This window comes from Lepisosteus platostomus, chromosome 27 (genome assembly GCF_059453375.1).
Source record: "Lepisosteus platostomus isolate fLepPlt1 chromosome 27, fLepPlt1.hap1, whole genome shotgun sequence".
In the NCBI taxonomy this organism is placed as follows: Eukaryota; Metazoa; Chordata; class Actinopteri; order Semionotiformes; family Lepisosteidae; genus Lepisosteus; species Lepisosteus platostomus.
The window spans coordinates 1378323-1404343 of NC_142637.1; the positions used below are offsets into that span (position 1 = coordinate 1378323).

At 44.0% G+C, this 26021-nt stretch overlaps 2 protein-coding genes across 4 annotated transcripts; one reads left to right on the forward strand and one right to left on the reverse strand.

The window, feature by feature from the left end:
* nwd1 (NACHT and WD repeat domain containing 1) lies at positions 1–20115 on the forward strand. 2 transcript variants are annotated; one of them, XM_088622355.1, is made up of 20 exons: positions 1–2149; positions 3901–4078; positions 4470–4555; positions 4820–4936; positions 5340–5694; positions 5789–7061; positions 7431–7634; positions 8359–8518; positions 8927–9044; positions 10429–10593; positions 10677–10874; positions 11575–11697; positions 12624–12823; positions 13798–14064; positions 14491–14581; positions 15092–15246; positions 15505–15778; positions 16192–16751; positions 17619–17724; positions 18750–20115. In XM_088622355.1, exons 2-20 carry the CDS (start codon positions 3961–3963, stop codon positions 19043–19045), a joined length of 4866 nt encoding a protein of 1621 aa, XP_088478481.1. In that variant the 5' UTR covers positions 1–2149; positions 3901–3960; the 3' UTR covers positions 19046–20115. The 2 variants fall into 2 exon arrangements, with proteins under 2 accessions (XP_088478481.1, XP_088478482.1); XM_088622356.1 differs by lacking the exon at positions 1–2149 and adding an exon at positions 2186–2682.
* LOC148638938 (tetraspanin-33) lies at positions 19500–25980 on the reverse strand. Of its 2 annotated transcripts, XM_088622363.1 has the most exons (8): positions 25637–25980; positions 24318–24375; positions 23421–23545; positions 22890–22964; positions 22415–22510; positions 21816–21944; positions 20989–21150; positions 19500–20554 (listed from the first exon to the last, which is right to left on the reverse strand). In XM_088622363.1, the coding sequence occupies exons 1-8, from the start codon at positions 25691–25693 to the stop codon at positions 20444–20446; spliced, it is 813 nt and encodes a 270-aa protein (XP_088478489.1). In that variant the 5' UTR covers positions 25694–25980; the 3' UTR covers positions 19500–20443. The 2 variants fall into 2 exon arrangements, with proteins under 2 accessions (XP_088478489.1, XP_088478490.1); XM_088622364.1 differs by lacking the exon at positions 24318–24375 and having other exon boundaries at positions 25725–25977.
* Positions 25981–26021: the final 41 nt, after the last annotated feature.

Consider the following 26021-nt stretch of genomic DNA (forward strand, 5'->3'; position numbering starts at 1 on the left):
TACTGCTACACACCCTACACAGTTGTCTGCAGTGAGGAGCTGGTTACTGTAACTTTATTTCACTTAATTAGACCTGTGGCTCGGCCATGATAGCTATTTATTTGACATGATAAAACCATCTAATTTACAGTGATAACCCTGCTCGTTTCATCTCAGCGCAATTACAATAATGAGCACGCACTTGCAGAGATAAGCATTTTACCATGGTTGAGTGTACCTGAGTAGATATCATCCCCAACCAGTGGAGTCACAAGAACCAAAATCTATCTCATTTGTACATTGAGCTCTTACCCTGTCCATATGCATGAAGAGGGCTGTGTAGAATGGATTTAGAGTTAATCTGGAACTTGACACAGTAGCATAGCTTTCATTTATGTAGCACTTGTCAGCTGGGGAATCCCTGAGCACTGAAGCAACAATGGATTTGCTTCATCGCCCACTGAAATGCTGCTCCTTCTAGGCTGAGACTGCAGTTAATTTGACTTCATTAGCTTGCTACACAGCGAGCAAGAGGGAGCAGAACCTGCTAGCTTTCATACCACTGTTCAAATCTGTTGGGGCTGGAGGACACCTTATATTGAGGTGTATTTAATTTTTGTGGCGTTTACAATGAACATTCGGGAGGGATGACCGTAGCCAAGTTCAATCAGCCTCAGCTGTCCTAAATCATAAGCATTCCTGATGTCATTTCCTCAAACAAAAAAAACTGTACAATACCCCCCTGCATTAATCTCCTGCATCTCTCCTCCACCTGTGCAGCTCCTCCTTGGTCACTCCTCACTCTGCAGGGGGTCCCAGGTAAAAGGTAATTTTACAATGGAATCAGTTTACTAAAGCAAGCAGGTGCATTTTGGGGCATACAGGAGTGTCCTACATTGGCATGCTAAAACAACTAAATCTTTTTATCTTGAAACGAGAAAACTACCAAGGGACAAGAAGTGAAACTAATGGGAATGTTTTTAATTCTGAACAGAAGGCACCATATTACACAACTTATCCTTTGTTTCTCTGCTTTTGAAAATTATGGCTGTTATTGGTGGCTGCTCTTGAAAAAATGCTGTACTTAAACTACCACCAGACACACCATTTAACAGCTGGATACTTTAATTCAAAATAAAGGTGTGAGGGACAGTTAAACACATGAAAAATACTTTATTGAAAGTTGAATTCATCCCAGGCACCTTGAGACCTCTCATGTTTGAAAGATGTAGTGGCTAAATTGATCCAGGTCTAAGCGCTGCAGTAAGTCTTTTCTTTCTGTCCTCTCTGGCCTGTACAGAGAGCTCTCTGTTGGGAGGTCTGGACTGGTACTTACTGAGACAATGCAGGCAGCATTGGCGCACTTGCCTGTAGCTCTGGAGGCAAAGGAATTGGCATATTTGCAAGTCTTTTAAAATTGTAAATGTATGATTTTGTGAATTGTGCTTAAGGATTGAAAGGGTAATTTGTAATATAAATCAGAGGGAAAACTATGTTGTCTGTGCTACAGGTAAACTTGTGTGTGGTTTTAATTGGATATTCTTGTTTTTTTATTGTGTGAAACCGTTAAACTGGTTTTAGTCATACAATACTTCTCAGTATTGTCTTTCATCTGTAAATCAACACATTCATTTATAACAAAGGTTGTTTGTGTAGACACAGCAGATTATGTCTGAAAGGAATGGACACCACTAAATTGTGGGCATTACTTTTACATGATAACCATTTTCTACATAAAATATTTGCTTTTAGGCTAAACAGGACACGTTACAAAGTCTTCAACTTGTATAGTGCGTATGTGGATCGCCGGTTCAGTTCACGAAGTGTCCGCGTGTTGGCACAGCAGGTATGTGGTGGTCCGGTAGCCGGTTGTTACAAATACAATAGGTGAAAATCGATATAGCCCAGGAGGCCCGCCTCTCCCACATGATTACAGTTAATCCCAGCTCACCAGAACAGCCCCCGGGCCTCGTTTCAGAACAACTAACGACACGGTAAACAGAGGTTGTCTTGGAGAGAGTGATCTCCAAGGATGAAACGTTGAAGAAAAGCTTTGCTCCACTAAACAGCTTGTAATACCCCCAGATGAAACACTTAAAAATGATCTCAGCAGCACTAAACCACTTCTAATAACGTCGCTGCAGCGTTCACCCACGACTCGGCATACACGGTAAAATGACTTGTTTTCTTGCATTTCATGAAATAATAAATTGTATCCCTCAGAAAAATCTTAGATGCCAGCACACTGGACTTTTTAAAGAAGCAGCTGGATAAAATCCTCGACTTGCTTGGCTTTCAGGAACCAAACCCGTTACATGACATGTTTGGGCTCCTCTCGTTTGTAACGTTTCGCGTTCTTAATCAACACTTAACATTATTTGCTAAATATTATTATAATCGGATGCAAGCTGAATGTAGTCACATGCTAAACCTTGTGGTAGTGATGTAGCTGCCACCTTAAGTCTTGAAAAAGCTTGTGTTGTGTACTGTATAATTGTTTAGTTTTAGGTAGGAATATGGCGCAAGAAATAAACAGGAGAAACCCGAAATCTTAGCTACGGATCTCCCCAATATTTCTGCTTTTTTTCTCGACCAGATACTCTCTTAGTTCTAGAACAAGTTCTTAGTGTCACGAATCTACTCAGCTATCAAGACGAAAGTGCGCTCTTTTCCAGCCCTCGCATGCCCGAGAAGATTAAACGAGTAAGTAACGAGGGATCAAACTTTTCCTCCCCACCTTAGAGAGGACGGTCCCGATCGCTCCCCGTTCAAGGAATTTGCTCTATTATGGATCTGATCGCTTTTCCTTTGTATATCAAAATTTAAATAGTATTTTTTTTGCCAAAAAACACTGAAAGGTAACAACAGACAGTTTTGCCTATATTGTTTCTTAATTGGTTCTGTTGCTAGCAGGTCATGGAGTGCTGTCCTTCAGCATGCCCACGTTTCCGTGCTTCAATAACTCTTGCGGTTTTTTTACAGATAGAAATATATTGGTAGAAATTTACCTTCATATTGCAAAAAACAGTTGAATTAAATATTGAGGTTAGATGTTAGACGTTATATTAATTACCTTAATGAGCCACAAAATTATTTAAGTGGCCTCTGTCTGAGTGTAACAGTAGTGGTTCAGAATAAAAACACCTGTCTCTGTGAGATTCCCTGGGCACATTTAATCATGAAGACTAATGAACTTGCAAAGCAAATCAGAGATCAAGCACAGATCAGGAGATGACAATTCCTATGAGCACGGTCTGCTCAGTCATCAGTTAGTGGAATGTGCATCGTAACACCCAGACATTGCCCAGATCAGGCTGCCCCTGCCCATCAGCGACAGACCAGGGGGAGCTGGAGGGGGGTGTGAGGCCAGTGGCTGAGAAATGGCCTAAGAAACAGCTGATTAAGATCTGGGATCAATTAACTGCAAAACAATAAATGAGCTAAGTGGGCTCCTCTTGCCTTTCTCACACTGTTATTTTCTGAAACTTACTAAGATAACTGAGATATCTTCAGTTTGCAAATACACTGCAAGTGGAATAGATTTTGAATGAAATATGAAGTTTTCATAATGTATATGCATTTTGTAATTTTACAACAAGGGGCACCATAGGTGGGCAGCATGATGGCGCAGTGCTGGGGCCTGAGTTCAGTTCCAGTCCTGGGGTGCTGTCATTGTGGAGTCTGTACTGTATGTTCTCTATGTGTTTGCATTGTTTCCTCTGTACCAAGAATACTGGTAGGGTAATTGGCTTTGGGTTGAGTGTCTGGGTGTGCCCTGCTTTGTGCCCATTGCTTGTCAGGATAGGCCCTGGCTCCCCAATAACCATGAATTGGATAAAGTGATTGGAAAATGGAAGAATGGAACACCACAGGAAGGGTTTGAATAATTTTGCAAGGCACTGTATATATTTTTTCCAACAGGACTTGTTCACCATTATGATAGTAAGAAGGGCAGAATCCCAAGGAAATCCATGAGTGAAAATGACTGCAGCATCTATGAAAGAGACGCTAGGGCTCGACCTTCTAAAGGGACATGCCAGTGGAATATCGGAGCTCAGGTCCAGTGTGGTTCGAGTCTTTATCAGTTCAACTTTCTCCGGTAAGTCTATTTTTAAAACATCAATCGGTTGTCCTGATGCAAAGTTTCCAGTTCCCACAGTTTCTGTTTGCAGACGCAAATTGATTAGGGGAGGTTAGTCACCTAAAACTAGCTCTGGAGAACAAAAATCCCCCAGAACCTATCACTGTCCTTACATAATAAAAAGATGGGAGATAAGTTCCTACGTGCCGCCTCACCTGTTTGAATAAAGTACAGAAATTCAAATTAAAGGGGTTAAAATCCTGATAATGGTTTATTGTAAAAGTATGAAGCCCTCCCTACACATTTTCTTCAGAATAAAAATAGCCTAGGCTCAGGATAATATGTGCTCATTGCCCACTGAAAAGATGTTCCAAAGGTTTAGACACTGTAAATCAATTTTGTGTTTTAGACATGAGCAGCGAGAGAGATGCTCTGCTGGAAAAAGCTTACCCAGAACTACAAGTCTACTGTCAGAGTCTCGGCTTAGTCTTCGAGGTGTGTATAATTCCAAAGACCTGTTTCTGGGTCACGTTATTAGAAAGGGTTGAGTGCCATGGTTTTATAAAGGAGAGCAAGTCCAATTAAAACTGCACCAAGTCAGGTGTAATTTGAACATTTTAAAGAACAGGACAGATGTCTTTGGTAAATGGTTGACATCTGGAGTCATCAGTTATTCTAATGTGCTCCTGTTCCTTTCTTTAAAAACTCAGAGTGAAATCCTGGTGTTCAGACACATGCCTTGACAATCTACTTTCCTAGGTTGTGGATATGAGATGGGGGGTCCGCGATACCGTAGTTGTGGATCACATGACCACTGAATTGTGCCTCCAGGAGATTCAATCATGTCGGAGGGTGTCTGTGGGCCCCACCTTCACCGTGAGTGGAATACGTTGCTCCTTACTGGTGGCCAACTGTTCAATAAAGACTGTTTCACAATGCCTTCAACTTCCTTCTTTAAAGTATCTCTGTTTCCAAAGTTATGTATGCCATATAGTAGCTCCCATATCATGCAAAATGGGTCAAATGTCCACCTGGGTCTTGTGATCTTAAATAGCTCTTTTGTGATATTATAGTTTTCTCTGGGTATACTGTATGTATTTATAGTTAAGTCATCAATACTAAAACCCTAGCTCTTTGTTCAAATTTGCTTCTTCGCATGTGTGTCTCAGCAGCTGGCTTTGTGAAGGTTTGAAAAAAGAGTTATTCTGATTGCTAATTGCACAGAGTGAGTGAAACCAGCTTCTACTGGCCCAGGTTTAGACCTCCTTTCTTCTCTCAGGCCCTCGTTGGTAATCGGTATGGCTACCGGCCCATCCCCCGGGTCATCCGGGACGAGGAGTTTGAGCTCCTTCTATCCAAGCTCCACCCCAACGGCGACGCGGTGAAGCTCCTCAGCCAGTGGTTTTGGAAGGATGAGAACTCGGTCCCGCCCGTGTACATCCTCCAGCCAATCACCACCCACCTCCGTCACTATGACGACAACAGCCCAGGGAGCCAGCTGCAGAGGGAGAGGGACATCAGGGCCTGGCAGACCACAGAAGCCCAACTCTCCCGGCTGCTCCGAGTGGCTGCAGCTCAAGCGGAAACTGACGGAGACTTCACCCAGGAGCAGAAGCACAGGTTTTTCAAATCAGGTACCAATTGATAGGTTTTAGCAGTCAGACATCCACCCAAAAAAATGTGCCTGTGATAAACCCAAGTGAAATAAATGTCTCTTTCTCTGCTTAGTGACAGAGTGGGAAATTGAGCAGGGTATGTTGGAGGCGCAGAACAATGAGACCTATGCAGTGCTCTTCTTGAGGGAGCTACCTAACCTCAGCAGGACCAACAGCCAGGAGAGCGTCTCCCAGTTCATTGATGTCACCAGGGATGGACTTGTGGACCTGGAGGCCCAGGAGCTCCTGTCCAGCTTGAAGGCCCGGATTTCAAGCTTTTGTTCTGGACAGCTCAATGTACATTCAGTGCAGCTCAGCAAGGGAGCCATTGACCCACAACGCCAGGAACACGCCAAGTACCTGCAGAGCCTCTGTAAGCAGTTTGTCTCCCAGATGAAGCAGCAGATCAGCAGAAGGGCTGCACAAACTACGGGAGAGAAGGAGTGGGGTTGGCTTCTTCGTGAGATCACTCATCACATAGTTCTGAGCTTGGCCAAGTGTGCCGTATTCTGTGGGCGAGGTAACCTCCTAAACACCATCTGCAAAGCCATCCAGGACTCAAACAACAGCCATCATGGGCCTCTGATTGTTTATGGACCTTCTGGCATTGGGAAAACGGCCATAATGTGCAAGCTGGCACAGGAGGTGTATTGTGTGTTGGGCTCTGGGGCGGCTGTGGTGCTGAGGCTTCTGGGTACATCACCTCTGAGCTCCGAGATTGACTCTGTTTTGAAGACCATCTGCTTTCAGATCTGTGGTGCTTTTGGGCTGCCCTTTCCCACTACGCAAACCGCCAACACTTATGAAGATCTGGTGAGGTTCTTCCACCGGACTCTTGATGCCGTGTCACAACAGAACGAGCCACTTGTCCTCATTCTAGACTCCCTGGACCAGCTGTCACCCTCTAACAATGCCCACAAACTGCACTGGCTACCTAAGGAGATCCCCCCAAATGTTCACCTCATCGTCTCCACTTTGGAGAAGGGATATTCCATTTTGGAGGTCCTCCAAGGGGTGATCTTGGAGCCACAGAGTTTTTTCAAGGTTGAGCAGCTGTCTCAGGACCAAGGGGGAGAAGTCATTGATTCCTACATGAGCGCGGTGAAGCGCTGTTTGACTCCAGCGCAGAGGGAGCTCGTGCTCCAGAGCTTCAGTCACTGCGGTCATCCTTTGCTGATGAAGCTGACCCTAGATGCTGCCAAACAGTGGACATCCTACACACCCCTGTCTGAGCTCCGGGTTGCAAGCACAACTCAGGAGGCAGTGTCACTGCTCTTCGAGCGCCTGGAGAAGCAGCATGGAGAACAGCTCGTGAGCCACGCTTTGGGATACATTGTCTTGTCAAAGTAGGTGGCCCAACATTATCTAATAAAGTTGCAGCTGTGGCTCCAAAGTAATGAAGCAATCAGACTCAAAATGTTTCTGGTCCTTGTTTAAAGAATTCAAAGAATTTAAAATAATTTAGTTGGAGTCCACCAAGAATGTGAATCTTTTCTTGTGAAACATTCCATTGTTTAAAAAAGTTTATTTTCCAAAAATATACATTTTTCCATCTAATTAAGCTCAAGGCCCTGTCAAAGCAAAGCACTCTGTGGTGGAATTATGGGAAATATTGAGGGTCTTATTGAAAGGAAATTTTGTTTTGTTGAAAATAAATTTTGAGATGCGTGCGCCGAGCACTCTGGTTGAGCCCGAAGCTTTTGATCCTCCTGCAGGCGCGGGCTGACGGAGGCCGAGTTGCAGGACGTCCTGTCCCTGGATGATGCCGTTCTTGCTGACATCTACCAGTACTGGCCCCCGCCGAACCATGAGATCATCCGCCTGCCCCCCCTGCTGTGGACGAGGCTCCGGCACGACCTGGCCGAGTATCTGGTGGAACGGCAGTCTGACGGGACCAGAGTCCTGGGGCTCTATCACAGGTGAACCAAGCACATCTCGACCACGAGGAGCGGACCCAGGCTTAGAGGACTGTGGAGCAATAAACCAAGAATACTGTTACATTTCCCTTCTCCAGATCCAACAACTGGCAAGCATTTGTGAAAAGTAATGTTGAAAAAGAAAGTAAGATTCATCAAGTAGTTCATTCAATTTGTAGCTTTCCAATTGTGAAGGCAGAAAATGCAGAATTTTAACATCACTTTTTATTCATTTCTCTTCTTTACATGTTGGTCTGTCATTGTGCTGACTACCCAAAGAAAGCAACATCTTTTAAAAAAACACCTAAAACAGCTTTTATCAGTTAAAAAAACACATTCTAAATATTAAATTGCCTCATCTCTCACTCCTATTGTTTTGGTTTTCCCTCTATATTCATTTAAATTAAAACATCAATAAACTGGACTATAAAGCTGTTAGGAGTTCACAAACCTGAACAGATAAGAAAGAGATTATGTTAAACCTCTCATCTGACCCCATAATCCTAACCTAGGAGTTTGCATTTCTTTATGTAAATCTAATCCATGTAATTGATGCAGCAGCGAAACACATTTGTTTAATCATTGGTCAAGGTTGGAGAAACCAGGGAGTTTCTCCCTGCCGGTCTGCCGGTCCATGTGTTCAGCCCATACAACAACTTGTAAAAATTCACAGGCACTCAGAAGAATAACCAGCATTCCACTGAGTGATCTGCTCTCTCTTCGACAGACAGTTTATTGAAATGGTCCAGAAGAGATACCTTTCAGCGGAGCGTAGGAGCCAAAGCCACAGCATCCTGTCTGAATTCTTCCTGGGCACGTGGAGCCAGGGGAACAGAAAGCCTGTGCTCCTGCCCTCACTGAAGACCAGCCTGAGTGCTGACAGAAAGGTACGCAGGAAGGCCTGACTTCTCTAGTTGACCCTGCGGTGCTTATAATTTAAGTCACAAATGTGTTTCAGATTTTGATCAGTGTACAGTAGTTTCACTATGTTTTGGAAGTCATTGTTGGGGTGATATTGGTAAGACCCAACCAAATCTCTTTTCTAAACTCAAAAGGCACTTAGTTTGTGTTTCCCTTTAAAATGAAATCAATAGGATTGATAGGTTTGTTTGGAATAGTTTTCTGATAATACTGGGTCTAAGTTGTTGGTGCTCCAACCTTCAGGCATGATGGAAGAGTTTTTGAACAGCTGCAGTTTATATTAATCAGGTCCACTGATCTGAGGCCACACGTCTCTGTAACTGGACTGGGAAGTGTTTGTTGTAGTGTTACAGCACATCCTGTGTGTTGAGCAGGTGGCACCCCAGCCCCTGTGGTTCACCAAGCACGTGGCCAATCGGAGGAAGCTGCAGGAGCTGCCCTATCACCTCCTTCATGCAGGGCGCTGGGAGGAGCTCCGACAGGAAGTGATTGGTGAGATCTTTGGTCAAGTTAAAGTTCAGAACCAAATAGAGATCATAAGGAAAGAATCACGTTTCTGTTACTGTGTGCTGAGTGTTTGTGGCACAATAGTGACAAGTTCTACAGGCACTGGGACCCTTCTCTCTGCACAGGCTGTCAGACCCCCAGTGCCATCAGTGTACCCACATACCAGCACAGGATGGTATTTCAATAACTGAGGTTTTATTCCTGTAGCAGCTCACAGTTACAGACAGGATAGTAACACTTTCAGCTCCAAATTAATAACAATCCAAAATAACATCCCTTAAAATTGTAACATTGCTTAACTGCCTTTCTCATATCAAAAACACAAAAACCCCTGCTCCAGGGCAGTGAGCAAAGTCTGGCCATGAAAACTGACCTCCGCTGCCTAAGGCTTATAGAGTGACGACTAGTTTCTGACTTAATGCCATTTTGTGTGCCACCTGCCCAGAGGTGTGCAGCTCTTCAATACAAACCTGTGACTCTGTGGCTGTTCTGCGGCCTGTAACTGGGTTTCTCCTTGAGGGTTCTGTCGCTATGCAGCTCAGGTCTAAAGTCTCCAAACCTTTTTCCAGAGCATGAGTACCCTAGCACTGGATACCCAGATTCTCCCTAACCTTAGGGAATATACTTAGAGGTGAGATTCTGCCTGTCATTGCTGGAGGTACTCTCATCCGAGAGCTCCCCCTCTGCAGGGAAACTCTCAGCTACCACCGAGACTCTGATATCACGGCGCCAGATTAAGTCACCAGAGAAGATTCTTGTAGTTAGCACTCTCGCTCCACCTGAGCTTCAACACAGTCTAGATCTCTGAGCCCTTTGCTCACTGATTCCCAGACGCAGTGATCCCTGTGGATATTAAGTTTCGCCTCCCCTCTGTGAACTACAACAATCTCTCTTGTTAATCCATGGTGTTCCTCGATTCCTTTGTAATCTCCTTCGAGATTAGTTCATTTTTTTACTGGCCCCTTCCAGAGATCCCTCAGGTACCACCTTAGAAACCAGGGCTATTTAGCAACCGAATCAGTGTTCCCTTCCCAGCCGTCTCGTACTCTCGAAGGACTTACAGTACACACTGCAGCTTCCCTATCCCTTCGGAGAATCTGAATGCTGGCAGTTGCCTGCAGTTTATAACAGAATGAAACTGCACGAGTTTGGAACCCTTGTGGGGTACTGAGAGAGATCTTGGGCTCAGGGAAGGAGCGCTTAATCCTGATAGCCTCATCACTGGCTATCCAGCAATCTCTTATAGCCCAGAGTCAAGTTAGTCCTAAATATTGGCAGTAGTATTAGTAGCAGTAATAAGCAGTGATAAGATAGAATAAACTCAATGCTGGACCACAGGCTGTTTGACACATGTTTTCTCTTACTTTAGGTAATACAGACTGGCTGTGCTGTAAGACCCTTACCTGGGGAATAGCAGAGGTCATTGAAGACCTGTCCATGTGCACTGAACACAGCAACAGCCCTGAGCTCCAGCTCGTACGAGACACGTGTCTGCTGTTGAAACCTACACTGGATTTCATCGAAGGACAAATGGGTAAGACTGGATTTTGCCTGTGCATCGTGAAGACTCTTGCACGTTCTGATTTATGTTCCTTTTGGTTTCTTTCTCTCCTATAGACCCTTCCCTCTTCTACACCGAAGTCTTCACCAGGCTCTGCTGCTTTGCTGACTCATACCCTTCGCTGATCGGGCGCCTGTGCGTTCAGTGCCAGGACTGGTTCTCTGCCTGTAAGAACCCAATACTTATCCCTCAGTGTGGCTTCTTCCAGGCTCCAGGAGGTCCTCTGAAGACTACTCTTACAGGATTTCAGAAAGGTACAGTGTGCAGCCCCAGCAGATCTTACTATCCATGTCTTGGGCAAATGCAGCTGCAGAGCAAACTGTCACAGACTGCTGAGATATGGCTGTTTCTTTACAATCACCTAGATTTCGGTATCAGGTTAGGAAAATAAGATTTTGGACGGACTGCTCTATGAAAACTTATGTGAGCAAGACTTCATCTGTGGCTTTTAGGGTGGGTTTTGGGATGCTGTGCCATGCTAATTCATTTATCAATCTCTAAAAATAAGTAATTTTTATTAATCATATCAGCAGCTCTGCCACCTTCAAACCTTACAAAGCTGGAGCTGGTGAGTGCATGAAAATTGCAATGGCATCAGGGGACTATTGGGCGGAGTGCATCTCTTTTTTTGATCCAGAAATTCTAGACATAAATTGTAGCAGAACTTCAAATTGTGCAGTCATTCAGAGCAAATGTTAAAATGATCAAATTATAGAAATCATGCATTCGGTAACTTAATTCCAATTCAGTTTTCATGTTCTAGCCTTATACAATATTATCAGAATTGTTCATATTCTTATTGTAGGAAGCAACTAAAAATATAAAGAATATATATGCATGATATATGCAGAGTGTCAGGCAAGAACTTAAACATCTGAGGATAAGCCTCCAGCTGTAATACAGCTTCTTTAGGATAAGAACAATAAAATACACTTCTAACCTTCTCCTCTAAAGGAGTTACGGTGATGGACCTGTGTCCTGAGAAGGGTCTCTTGATTGTGGGCTCTGAGGAGGGAAGAATGATCGTGTGGAACCTGCTGGACACAGAAGTTGTCCACACACTGATTGGCCACACAGGTGAGGGGAGGAAACACTTCTCAAGGTCAGGCTGGCAAAGGAAAGTCCGGATATATACAGTAAAAAGAACAATGTTGACGGAAACAGTAGGTCTGAGAATATCTCATAACAAGTAAAGGTTCATTCCATGCTGAAAAATAGAAAGATGAATAAGCCTTGTACAGGTGTGAGAGAGAATAAGGTGGCTGGAATTGAAAGCACAGGAGAGGAAAGGACAGAGAATGTGAGAATGGATGGTGCGGATTTATAAAGAACTCAGTCTGTCTTTTCCAATCTTCTCCATTCATTAACAGATTTCAGCTTTTCACACCTCTTCCTCATTTCCCCCTTCCTGTGAATTCTCCTCACCTGTGCCCATTCTCACCCCTGCTCTGTACTGTGTTCGTTTGTCCTTTATTATCACTCTCTCTCTCACCCAAAGATTCAACAGCTAAAATGCTGTGTTTCTTATTGCGGTGTTCAACATTTTCAGTCTGGGATTAGCTTCACTAGTTCCTTTGCCACCAGCACACACTGACACAGCTGATTACTGAGACAGAGGTCTTGAGACTTTAGAAAGTCGTTCACCAGGTCAGATTTTAGCTCACTGAAGCAATCAAGTGAAGAATTAACAAGCTGATAAAAAACACTGGTATCAATTCTATATTTTAGAAGCTACTTATAGATCAAAAGTTCATGATATTTGTTTAAATACATCTGGCCCAAAATCTGCAATCAGAAAGACAAAGATTACCTTCGCTTCTATTGATGTAATATGCTGAATCCAAACAAGTTGTTCTGTACGAAAATGTATATTTAGGGAAGGTGGTAAAAAGTAATATACTTTGCTTGAAAAGTGACTGTGGATCTGCAGATACTGTAATTGTTTATCTTGCTTTAGTAAAGCGATTGGTAGCTGGAAGTAAATGCGTTGTGGTTGTTGGTAGCGGAGGTGCAGAGTGTGAAGGTGCTGGACAAGGGAGCTCGCTGTCTGTCGGCGTCCAGAGACAGCACCCTGCGGCTGTGGGACCTGCTGAGTGGGAAGCAGATTTACTGCATTAACGAGGGACCGTTCGGTGCCCCAGTCTGCACCCAGCGTCACGTGACAGAGCAGAGGGGAGTCATCTATTCAACGTGTGGATCGCAGGTACAGCCAAACGTTTCACATCATCAGTAGTTCTGTGTCTCTCTTATTATTTGGAGTCTCCAAGTGCTTTGTTTCCTTACGAGACTACAAGGGGACCTGATACGAGAATTAAAAATCCTCAAAAGGCCCCAACAGGGTCAACACGGAGGACGTCTTCAGAATGACCAGTGAGACATGAAGCAGAGGACACACATGGAAACTAAGTAGAAGTGCATTTAAAACCAAGACCAGGAGACATGTCTTTTGCACAAAGAGTTGTGAGAGTGTGGAACAAGCTACCCAGCCATGTTGTTGAAGCCAGTACCATGGTTTCTTTCTTGAATCAGTCATCAACTCTCAGACAGGCCAGTGGGCCTAATGGCTTCCAATTGTTTGTAGCCTTTCTCTTGTTCTTTCCGGTTCTGAAATGGTGATTGTTAATCACGTGTGTGCGAATTCCCCATGCTGCACAAGAGGAAGGAGCTTGTTTGCTCCTCCGTGAGCCCTAGTTGTTTGACAGGCTGTGAGCCCCACAGCCCCTTGCAGGAGAGTTAGTGCAAACTGGAGGAGAGGTGCTACTCAAACTGGTGTTGCTGCAGGCCCGCAGGACAGTGAGCAGGTCCCAGGAATGGTTCCTGCACAGAAAGCCAAGAAAGACCTTGTCCTCCTCACGCCTAGCCATCCTGTAGCTAATTGAGGAATCCCAGTGACATATGGCTAATCTCATGGCCTAGTCTGGAAAAGCAGGAGCATGTGGGCCAATTAAGTCAGGCACCATCACTGGGTGCTCAGGAGCATTATTTGCTGTCATTTCACATGCAACCACAGGCCACTCACAGGAGCTCCCTCTCTCAGATTGTTGGCCATTGCCAGGAGTGTCCTGAATGAAGAACCTTCCTCCTGGTCTTGCTTAAAAATGAAGGCTCTTGTTTCACCACCCGAGTTAAAAACCAGCTGAACGTGTCCTTTGCTTTCTCTCACATCTGTCTGAACAGATGAGCGCTTGGCACCTCGAAACGGCAGAGCTCCTGTTCCACATCGAGGGGGGCGACGCTGCAGTATTTGCTGTTCTCCAGGGGAAGGGGGCAGCTGTAGTCTCCCTCTCTGATGAGGGGGTCCTTACGTTTTGGGACAGCACTACCGGTCTGAAACAACGTGCCTGTTCGCTGACGGATGACCTGAAACTGACCTGGACCTGCGTCCTGCCGCTAAGAACATGTGGAAGAGTGGTCGCTGGCTCCAGGGAAGGATCAGTTTATCTGGTAAACCCTCTGAAACTGTAACAAGTACCTGAGACATTGTCACAAATGAATTGGACCCTGCTCCTGTGTCCGATGCTGTGTCTGTGTTTGTTGACTCATGCTTCTGAATTTTGAAGTGTGCTGCTATTATTAGAAAGTGCTTGTGAGTGGAAGGACAGAATGCTGCAGAATCTCAGAAGGAAGACTGAGGAATGACCCCTTGCAATTGAAAAATGTCACGTTCTTGATTTGTCCACTCTAAATCTTTTCAGAAATATCTGTGGAATATCCAGGCTTGGACCATGAACTCAATACTAACTCTAAAACCAGTATTCAGAAACCTAGTCCTGTCTTATTCTGGGGAACATTATGAACAAATCATTGTGCTCTTACAAAAACCAGCCCTTAAAACAGACCTACTTTAATTTTAATCTGCTTCCTCTGTAGGTGTCAGATGACGGGAGGTGCTCTGTTGCAAATGTTTCTTCTTCTGTCTCATTTCTTGCTGTGTCTGATGATGAAACAGTTCTGTGTGCAGGTAAATCTTAAATCATAGTAAGTTTTACTGAACACTAGGGGGCAGGTATCTACTAGTCCATCACAGGTCACACACACACTCACACACCCTGGACAGGACTCCAGTCCATCGCAGGGCACACTCACACTCACACACCCTGGACAGGACTCCAGTCCATCGCAGGGCACACTCTAGCAGCTCCAGTCCAGAACTGGACTAAGAGCCAAAGCTCTGCAAGGCAGCAGTGCTGACCACTGAGCCACCCTGCTGCCCTCGCTACACTGGCAATTTGTATTAACGGACTTAACAAACATACAAGTACAATTTCCAATTCTGATGAGAATAAAACTTTTAAACTTACCAAAGCCGATGGCTACCTTCCTTAAAATAATATATCAAGCCTTCATTCAACCAAACAGAGTTAAAAGGTGAAATTTCCATTAGTGTCTTGTACATGGACAGCGAGGAGCTCGTCTGCATTTATGAGCAGTGAGAGATACATGTTGGTTTGTGTTTTCTTTTATAATGCAGGCTATGCAAAGCACATTGCAATGTTCCGGGTCACCGCTGACTCAGTGGAGAGGTTCTTGGCGCATAGCTTTGAACATGAAGATATCGTGCTGACGGCGGCCATAGCAGAGAACCGCAGTGTGGTGGTCACTGGGTCACTGGACGAAACTATACGGGTGAGCAGATTCCGCAGGTCATCGTGCAACCACCGATTTCACTGTGATCACTTAAACACGTGACCCGTACATGTATGTAATTCAGAGCTCATCTGGCCTGGAGGGTTATCTGGAGTGGGGCTCCCCAGGACCCGGGTGGGTGACCCTGCTGTAGACAGATCAAAGCCAGGCCTCCTGTGGTCAGGGCTGGTGGACAGCTTTGCATGAGCACGCTCTGCTTCATCGGTACCCGTCCTCTGCCTCTGCCTCTTGCCGCAGGTGTGGTGCCTATCCCAGGGGCTGCTCCTGGACTCTTTCACGGGCATGGGGGCCGCCGTCACGGGCCTGGCGCTGCTTCAGGACACTGTCGTCTCCGCCTCCAGGAGCGCCTACTACCTGAAGCTCTGGCAGCTGGATTACAGCCGCGGCCACAAGACCAAACCTCCCTTCCCGGGCCGCAGTTTACTGCCAACCCTTTCACACAGCGGGGATTTTGTGTACTTCCTCAGACCAGGAGACAGGCGGGAAGTTGTGGTGTGGGACTGCCAGTCGGGTAAATGAATTTAAATAATGATTGTTTTAATAGGTTCTATACAGGCATGCAGTGTTTGTTTTAAGTCAATAATTGATTTTATTTCTTATTCTCTTTTTTTTTAAAAGAAATAATGGCATAGTCAACCAGTAATAACTCAGGGAGGGGGTCTGATTATTATTCTGTCCATCCCGGACTCAAATGTAGACCTTCCTTGCGCTACACCTGAGACAGAAACGTCACCTACAATATTTAAATTTGTCAATTTTCACCCGTCAGTGAACGCCGTTAGTCACTTACCACATCTAGCCAGCAGGTGTCGCCCCTCACAGCGCAGTCAGTACCAGGAAAACCCATTGCAGGTTGTTTTGTAAAAGGGCACATCTTACACTTTTCCCTCCTTGTTCCCCATCTTCCCCCGGCCCGTGTCACAGGCCGGTGCTCGGAAGAAAGGGCTGTGTCCGCCGAGGTGTCCTGCCTGGAAGTAGCCCAGTCAAGGCAGCTTTTGTTCTGCGGGCTGCAAACCGGCACCATCCTCATCTACCCGCTGGGCTTCGGGCCGGAGGCCATGTGCATCCCTCCTCCGGAGTCTCTGTCCCCGGTGCTGGGCCTGGCAGTCAGCAAGCGGGAGGACCGGCTGGCCGTGGCGTACGAAGACGCCATCTGCGTGTTCGAAATCAGCCCGGGCGACGCCTATCCCACAGTGGAGCGGGCGCTAGGGAAGCTGCCCCTGCCGGGCCCCGGGCGGCCCTGGGCGCTCTCCTGCGCGGCCGTGCTCTCGGACTGCAGAGTCCTGTACGGCGCTGACAGCGGCCAGGTCTGGCTGCGCGACCTCGGGGGCTCTGAGGCAGTGGCCCTGGAGGGACACCGGACGAAGGTCACATGCATCGCTGTCAGTAACAGCGAAGAGTTCAGCCTGGTAGGCTCCCAGGACTCCGTCCAGCGCCTCTGGCGTCTGTCGCCCTTACTCGTGGACCACGAGATGAATTACAAGGTGAGCACCCAGGGGCGACGTGTGTTTATCCAGGATCCTGAGACAGGAGGCAGTCAAGAGAGGAGGATTGAGAGTGCTGCATGTGAGCAGGACAGGCGAACCCTCTCACTGTGGAACTGGGACATGTCTGAAGCATGCTGCATTCCTCCAGCGTCATGGGAAACCTTCTCCTTCAGCTGAGATACTCAAGTAGTACTGTTTCCATCAGACAGCAGGAGAGTGGATTGGGATCACGGGGATTGTTTTGTCTATTATATACTATATATATGATGAATTGGTTATTTCCTAAATTCTAAAGTTAGAAGATGCTAAAAACATCAATTACAAGTAAACTCTTGCAGTGCCTTATTTGCCAAGTTGCGATAATTGCCACATTTCCACTTTACAAACTGCTGATGTACATCAATAACTGTTATATTTAAAAATGTATCTCAATAAATGAACGATTTAGTATTTTGTCATGTTTTTGACCTGCAATATGACCTTTTGTGCCATTTATTGAAAATGTATTTTCTTACTCTTTCTTTTTAGTTTTTTTTTTGTATAATTGTTTTCAGCATGAAAAGTGAAAGTGCTTTTCAAGGAAGACTAATGTCAAACATGAAATGTCATTTCTACGTAGAAAATGTAGCGCAAAAAGAGAACAACTCCTCCACCCAAAGAAAAGCCACTTACAATGTGCTTAGTTTTCAAATGGGCCAGCATTTTAACTTGCTTTGTCTTGATGATCATTATCATTACCCCTTATAGCGCATTGTATGCATGTATCATTTTGCAAAGGAGCACTATTTTTGGTTTTGATTTGCAATTTGTGCTGATCCCCACTGTTTCTCCGGTGCCAATCAATCTCTTCTGTTTGATGTCCAGGGTTTCTTTTTCGAAGGGATTCTCTGTGCGGTTTTCTCTGAAGACGATCGCTATGTGTTCACTGGCTCGCAAGACCGAACAATCAAAGTGTGGGAAACCAGCAGTGGTAATTACGGATTTTCTCATCTTTTATTTCAGTGCTCCTGTACACCAATAGTGTTTAGGGGAACTTTACAGGGTAAAACAAACAAGAGAAAAAGAAACAGTACAGAACAGAAGTAAAGAAGTAACGATAGAGACTCAAAACTAGAAAATAAGAAACGGGAAAACATGAATTAAAAGCCCCATTAAACAGATATGTCTTGATTCTAGAGTTACAAACTGTCAGAGATGACATGTCTCAGTGTCAGGGAGTGGCTTCTGGAGCAGGACGGCCGAGCGCAGGCGCAGAGACACCCCTGCGTCAGAAAGCGCTACTAAAAGGTGCAGAGTGGAGATCCCTGCTTGGTACCTAGGGAGCGGTCAGAGATGTGTGTAGGGCCTTAAAAAGTGTCTAACCTGGGTTGTAAACCTAGAGCCCTTGACCACGGAGGCTGCTGCACTACTCAAAAGTCACAATCAACTTTTTTGCCAAATCGATTTTTGTGATGTGCTCGAAATAACAGAAAATAGACATGGGTGCAGAGAAGCGAAAGAAAAAGCATCAATAACACACGCATGTCAAACACAGAGTACATATATAACAATGAAGATGACCCACACGTAAGGTACGCACAGTAGGGACCTCAAGGTGCCGGAGATCACAGAGAGGCTGTGTCCTCGACAGTCCTGTCAAACTGCCGCGTCTGTCTGCGTGCTGGACAGATTCTTACAGACTAGCTGAGCCGGCAGTCATAACGGCTCATATGAGCCTGTAATCATGTAAACATGTTACACTCGATCACTAGTACAGTAATCCACAGTAATCCACCCGTGACAAGCAGTAGCAAAATATTGCACACTTTGGCCAAAAATAATCCCTTTGCTTAGACAATATTCAGTCCACCATAAATGCAAGGATAGCGAAGTTGAAAAGGCGAAAACTAATTAACTCTTATTTAAGATGAGTCCTTCTTGGTGACATTTTGGCACGCACGGTCCCTTGGCACTATTCTGTAAAGACGGCTTTCCTGTATTGCGTTTGCTTCGCAGGACGGCTGTTAGCGGTTCAGTACGTTTACGCCTCAGTTCCTAAGATCGTGGCCTGGGCGGACGGCTTCGTGGCGATTTCTCAGCTGGGATTCGTGATCAAGGAGAGATTCCGCTGCCCCGAGTCGATAGACCCACAGTACGACCCGCTCCGAAACGTCCGGGCGCAGTGCGAGGTCACGCCCAGGAAGACAGCGGCCTCTCTGCCGCTGAGCTCAGGGACAGCAGCTGGACTCCAGGCCCAGCATCGCCGACGGGAACAGAAGTCTCGGAGCTCACAAATGTGCGCTTTATTCTGACGTTGATTTTTTTATTCGTGTGCTATATGGTCTCAGCTGTCCGGAGTAAGAAAAAATAAGTGTCTTAAGTAATGGACCTTTTCAAATCCAAACAGGTATTCGTGTATTCACGGGGTCCTTGATTGCACAGTGTGAAGTTTATTTAAATTTATGGGATTAAGAATAAATATTCCAAAGAAATTCGTTTTTTATTTACCATTGAGTCCTCAGTGGCAAGTCCAAAATGCATTAGAACTTGCCTTCATTTTTAAAGATACTATAGGGTTAATGTTTTTACTTTAAAGTGTAAAGTTCTTTATGAATTGCATGCAATCTTATTTTCCCCTCTGCACAGTTCTCAGTGTTGCCCTAGAGGATAAAAAACACATCCGAGTCTGAATACTTAAGATTATTAAGCATTAATTTTAATTTTAAAAGACTCAAATGCAGATTTTTAACCATTTACAATAAAATATTGTAGTTAAAGAATTTTATTTTCATGTTCTCAGATACAATATATACAAAAATCACATACACCTGTTTCAAAATACAATTGAAATGCATAAAGTGTTTCACAGACTTGAGATGATCTTCACATGTGTTTGCATTAAAAAAGAGTTAATACATTAGTTAAAAATAAATATTGAAAATGATACATGGACTTTTTAAGCAAAAACAAAATCTCCCCTCCCAAGTCTGAAGCCTGGTTGAGCCAGAAAATTCTAGATATATATCCAAGGTGCCATGCTAAAGTTGCTCAACACAATTGTGTTTAATTTCACATTTTGAATTACTGTAATAGTGTAAACTCTGTTTCTACCCTTTTGCTAATTCCTCAGTTTGCTAATTACGGTTCCATGTGTCCAACACACCACAGTCTCCAGTCTGTACTCTATCAGAATGCTTTGCATTTAAATGTAAAGCTTTGCTCTGCAACATCCCTGTTTCATTGTGATAAAGTTACCACGAACTGTGGTCATTTCAGCTGATATCTGGGTTCGTCTCCTCTCCTGATAATGTGCACTCAGATATTTCTAGAAACCTAAAGAGAAGCTAATATGAATTTAAAAATGAAACTGTAGAACTCCAAATATATGTACTGTATATACATTACATTTCCATAGCAGAGTAAGATGAACACCTCTCACAGTGGATAGTGTTTTGTGAGACTCATATTTTATTGCCTAATTCTCCCCCTGGCATGGCTCACTTGCGCAATATTGGGGTACATTCTAAAACACAATCCTTGTCCAATGTCTGACCCCATGAACTATTTAACGAGCAAACTACATCACACTTCCACCAGCCCCCCAAAGTTTCCTGTGTTATAGAAAGAGGTGCTCATTTTATACTTTCAGGGCACTGCATGTATCCAATGTTAATCTGGAAAAACAGGGCTCTTAAGGTGGGTAACCCTGCTTAGTCTTTGAAACTTCTCTTTTCTTTGCCTGTGTGGCTGTCTTCACTGCCCTCCATCTGCTCCTTCTTGAGTTGAAAGATCTGGATGGCAGCCAACGTGATCATAAAAATCTAGGGGGAAAAAAGTGAAGAGAAAAGCATGTGTCAACAAGAATTTTTAGACCTAGAGCTAACATATGTTCTGTTTACTCATGCCTAACTAATTTTTACACAGATTGTATTCAGTATTGAGCTGAAGAAAGCTGTCTTGCTCCTTTCTGACTAACAGGGAGCCAGGGAGGTGCGTATGTGATACAACAGTTGCAGATCCCAAAGACTTGGTCTCATAAACTTGGAAGACGCTCCTCAACTCACAGACTTATAGATTCTCAGTGCAATAATTATATTGTTCTCTCTTCCTAATGCTGTAGTAGATACCTGGAAACTGCATAACATGCTGGATTACAGTGCTAATACACTGTATAAACAGTATGCAGACTGGCAACTTTCACAATTTGAAATGGGTCCCATGTATTTAAATGCAGAGTGGCCTTGTGCAGACCCACCTCTAGGCCAAGTAATCCAATGGTTAATCCTCCTATCAGGAGAAGGTTCTGCTTTCCCCATGTGACAATTTTGTCCAGGCAGCCATCAGCGTAAATGTGCTCTTTCACCGACTCTGCATCCAGACTTTGAACTCCATAACCACACATAGTGTTGAGGACTGACTGCAAAAACAAAGCACACAGCAGCTGAACAACATGGGGCAATGGGCCTCTCTCAGAAGACCGAGTACAGAAAATGTCTATTCTACTGTTAATGCTCCAGCCTTAACTGCCCACTGCCTGCAAAAACCTCTAATCCTGCTCCAGAGAACATGGATCACTGATTTGTCAGGGGATGTTATCAAACCTTATTTGAGCTACACTCTCAATTTTTATTAATGGAATTAACAAACAGAAATACAATCTCCCTACCATTGCCAAGACCAGATACTGTTTTCTAATTAAATCATCCATGCATTTTCTAAACACTTTATCCAGTACAGGGATCTCGGGAAGAAAAGGAACAGAAATCAGCACAAACGGAGCACTAGTACATGCGGTGGGTTGCGAAAAAGGGAGACAACTTTGCAGAGCTCTGTCGGAAATTACTGTTTCAGTCTTTACAGGTGGCCATTCCAGCTCGAGTCCTCCCAGCAAACATAAATATCGGATAATTTGTGAAGATCTGTTGGAGCAGACATTGAAGAGTGAAAGAGTGGAAGCCCTCAGCCACTAACAAGCTTCATGTATTATTTTATGACCTAAAAGCAGATACTAAAAATCCTAAAAAAGTTGTTTGGAATCAGACTTTATGTTGTCACACTTTCACTAAATTCACCCATTCTCACCTCATTTCTCCTCCTGACGCAACAAGAGAAAGGCACGCCACAGCGCTCAAGGCTGGGGTTGGGATCCACACATTCGAAGTAAACATTGAGCGACCAGTCTCTGTACTGCTGCACTCCACAGCACTGAAACTTTGGAAAAGGAAGAAACACATTGATGAATACAGCAAAGAGCCCAATTTCAGACCACATGAGGAAACTTATCAACTTTCATGTTGTTCTCTGCCACAGCCAGATTTAAAAAGCTCCTAATTTAAAAAACTCCTAATTTACTCCTAATAAGCACTGTTTTGTCTCATTATAGCAGGCATTGTATGTAGAGAATTTGGGAATCAATTAAATAACTACTCCTAATGTACTTCTATTCTTCCTAAGTTCTTTCAAATCCACTGTTACTGTTGCTGAAAAACAGAAATCTGCTACAAAAGCAAATACATCCTGAACGTCTCCCTCTTGATTGAAATAAAAACACCTTTGTACTGACAGCATGAATGGTTCATCCCACGGCTGCTCTCATCCAGTCCCATTTCCACATTGGAGCAAAGACATTCCAATGTTTCAAGAACTGTGAGAAATCAGTACAGCTCTGTATCAATATCCACCTTTTTCTGGACAAAATCGATTATGTTTTCCAGATCCATGTCATCCCGGTACTGAGCAATCCCTCTTCTCATGAGCATCTCTGTCCGCCCTAGCACCTGCATGGAGAGTAATATCCCGGTCAGTCTCTTCCCCTGTCCCGGCTGGCAGAACCGCACACCAAACGCAAGAAACAACAGGTGTCCTGTTGCTGAGGTTTATAAGCTATCTTAAAACTACTGGCCTACATTAGAAACTACAACATTTCAAAACCCTCTAGAGAGAAAGAATTTGAGGATCAGAGTGCTTGCTCTCAGGATGAAACAGTGAGTCTCAAGTGAACTCCCCAAACCAAGAAAATTCTTAGCCGGATTCTGAAGATGTGATGTCCCGTGACAGCTCTGCTTCAGACTGCTTCCGATGGTAATTCATATTCATTTTCATTGTCACGTGCCAAATGAAGCGAAAGGAAAATGTAACTGGCTCACCAGCGCGTACCATGTCTGAGAACAGAAATCCAAGGGCAGCGGCTGCGATCTGCAGTAAAAGGACGGCCGCTAAGATCACAGTGAACTGAAAAAGACACAAGACCAGTCGATGGGTTCGAGACTGTTAGTGTTTTACTGCTTTAAGAGGGGTGGAAGGTTGTTTGTCAATAGAAGGTCACATCCATCCATCCATCCATTCATTTTCAAACCACTTTATCCAGTACAGAGCCTCTGGGAAGCCAGAGCCTATCCCAGCAAGCAGGAGGCTCAAGGCAGGATACACTCTGGATGGGACACCAGTCTATCCCAGAGCACACACTCACAACCAGGGCCAATTTCCCCGGGCCCTCAGCGCACTGCTCACCACTGCATCACCATGCCTCCCGTATTACATATAAAAAACAAGTTGCTACAGTCTACAGCATCCTTAGATTTCACAACCACCTGTTTTCAACAGATGCTGAAATAAACTAGATCCAGCTTAAAGCAGTGCAGAAAAAGCAGGCAAGCATGCCAAATCCTGAGAGCATTCAATACTTACAATGTACAGCAGCGCAGTTACATCTCTCAAAGCCCCAAAGCACCCAAAAAATGTAATGATGAACATTAAAGAGCCAATAACGATCAATATCAGGGCAGGGTCTGCGGTCAAGGAGTCTACCACACCTGAAAAAAACACAGAACAGATGTTCTCAGAAAAAAATTAACCCTGTATCTTCATGAATGACTAATTCATACTGTTAAGGAGAGTTTAACTTCATATATCCTATGATGGATAATCTGTTATTTTGTGATTAATGCATTGTCACTAATGGTTACTAGACCCCATGATGAAAGAATACCATGTGAAAAGAATTGTCATGCAGGGGAAACAGTCCTGTGAGGACAGTGTTTGACTGCTGCAATAAGGTCACTCAATGTGCTCATTCCTGTCGTGAAACACTCCAGGTGCCCTGCAACTCTTTATTGGATAAACCAGTTAGAGAGTGGATGGGTTGTAACCACTGGAATTAGAATACTCCAATTCGTTTTCTGCATTCTCCCATACATCTTCTAACTACTGTACTTTGTCTCTTTATTATTACGTGTTTTATAAAAGATCTGTGCTCAACATTGCAGAAACAAATGCTGTCTCTACAGTAATGTTCTTACTGTACATTGGTGCTCTGGGGTTTACATTCTACAGTATGTACTGCATTGGACCACAGGAATACCATGACAAATATTTCTAAGGAACCTTTGCTGCAGTACAACAGGATTTAATATGGTGAAACACAGTGAAGTGAACCGTAGAAATTAAGGCAATGGTTAGGTCAAACTACAGATCGAGTGCAAAAATATTTGATAATTGAATTTAAATTAATTTAGTTTTCAAGCGATTGAATTGGTTTGCTTTATCTTTCTCCCAGTGTTTTAGCTGGTTAGACTGGGTACTCACCACCCTCCTTGGCAGTTTTGGCATAGATGCCAACTGAGATCAGCACAGCACTTGCAACCTATGTATGTAAGTGAGGAGACAGTAATTTAAGCAACAAATAGCTAAGAAGCACAGAAGTCAGATGTATTACAGAATAATGTCTGTCTTTACCGAGAGACTTATTCAGGACAAATCCCCTCTGTACAGCCTGACATGTAGATATAGACTTTAACCTCCTCTAGAAGAATAAATAATGATTATGCAAGCTCTTATTATATCTTCTATTATTTTGATCTTTTACACTCAACACCATCATAAAGGAAGATGGTTAACCTATGCCAAAATCTGTTTTTACAACTGAAAACTAGTTTAATAATGAAGGCCCCCATTAATGCCTTCCGATTATGACTACAAGTGGCCTGTAGTTAGTCATTGCACGCCTGAACAGCACACCATCTACAGTATGTATCCTGAGTTTCTGTTTTAGATGTCTGTATCTGCACAGCCTGTATTATTTCCTAATGAACTTGTAAACACTTCCCTGTATGGTGAAAAGTATCAAGTGTTGGTTCATGTCTCAGATCACCACACAGCCTTTTTAAGATAGGCACCACACTGCAAAAGATCTAAGTTAGTAGGTATTTATTTAAAACTGTGTTAAAGAATTTTAGTATTGATTTTAATGCTACTAGCTGTATCTGGAATTAAACTTTTTCCACTAAAAAACTGGCATTTTAAACCCCCACATTATTTACATGTAATGAAAAATAACCTACTGTAAGTGAATCAATTCTCCACCATAAACAACATTCCGTGTTTTCATTTTTTTAAAATCAAAGAAGCCTGCAGGCAAACCATGTGTGTGACTAGATGCACCTTTTTCCTACATGTATTTTTCTTGTGAAATAGCTTTAGAACTATGCAATATGATAGTTACGATTTGTGTGTATTTCGCCTAATTAACTTTTTCTTATCCCCAAAAAATGTTTTTGAAAAATTACCAAGGAAGACTGATTTAAAATCAGCTTGAGTATAGAGCACACCTACTGTATAGGTTTGACAATTTCACCTGAAAACATTCCCCTGCCTGAACAAATCAACCAGCAGCCCCTGACTAAGTCTATCTTATAACTTCATAATTTATTAGTAATAATTAGGACTTTATTAGTCTGACCGTTTTATTCAAATGTGCTTATTTATTCCCTCCGGTCACTCAGAGTGACTCTGAGTGCAGTAAATCTTAAGATCTTCAATCTGAGCGAATCTGCAGATGATTCCCCTCACTGGTCTTCAGGACCATCAGGAAAACGAGCGATCAAAACCGAAAGGCAAACACTTACCCAGAACAGGTAACAGAATGCGAACAGGGTATACCTAATGGTGTCGATTGCCTTCATAGTTTTGAAAGACTTTCCAGGACTTGGTTACCTTTCGAGATGTCTTTGGGGAACATCGGGGGTTGTAGACAGTGGCTGTCGGACTTCACACAAACCCACGTCGTCGATTCGCTGCCTTTTCCTCTCTTTTCCTGCGAGATCGGCTTGTGTGAGCTTGCCTGGACAGGGGCGCTGTGCACATTCTTGACTGAGTAAGAGGAAATACCTGCAGCGTCTGTGGCAGACAGCTCATTCCAGCCCCCTGGAGATGAAGCAGAAAACCGAAACCAAGCTCACGGCAGATATCACCCTGGCCTTCGATTCGTACAATAGAATCACTGTACGATTG

Coding starts and splice junctions, on each gene's coding strand:
- nwd1 (XM_088622355.1), top strand. CDS start 3,961: ATGACTGCAGCATCTATGAAAGAGACGCTAGGGCTCGACCTTCTAAAG. Junction 4,079..4,469: donor TATCAGTTCAACTTTCTCCG/GTAAGTCTATTT, acceptor TTTGTGTTTTAG/ACATGAGCAGCGAGAGAGAT. Junction 17,725..18,749: donor AGTGTGGGAAACCAGCAGTG/GTAATTACGGAT, acceptor TTTGCTTCGCAG/GACGGCTGTTAGCGGTTCAG.
- LOC148638938 (XM_088622363.1), bottom strand. CDS start 25,693: ATGAAGGCAATCGACACCATTAGGTATACCCTGTTCGCATTCTGTTAC. Junction 24,376..25,636: donor CATTCTGTTACCTGTTCTGG/GTAAGTGTTTGC, acceptor TTACATACATAG/GTTGCAAGTGCTGTGCTGAT. Junction 21,945..22,414: donor TCGATTTTGTCCAGAAAAAG/GTGGATATTGAT, acceptor CCTTTTCCAAAG/TTTCAGTGCTGTGGAGTGCA.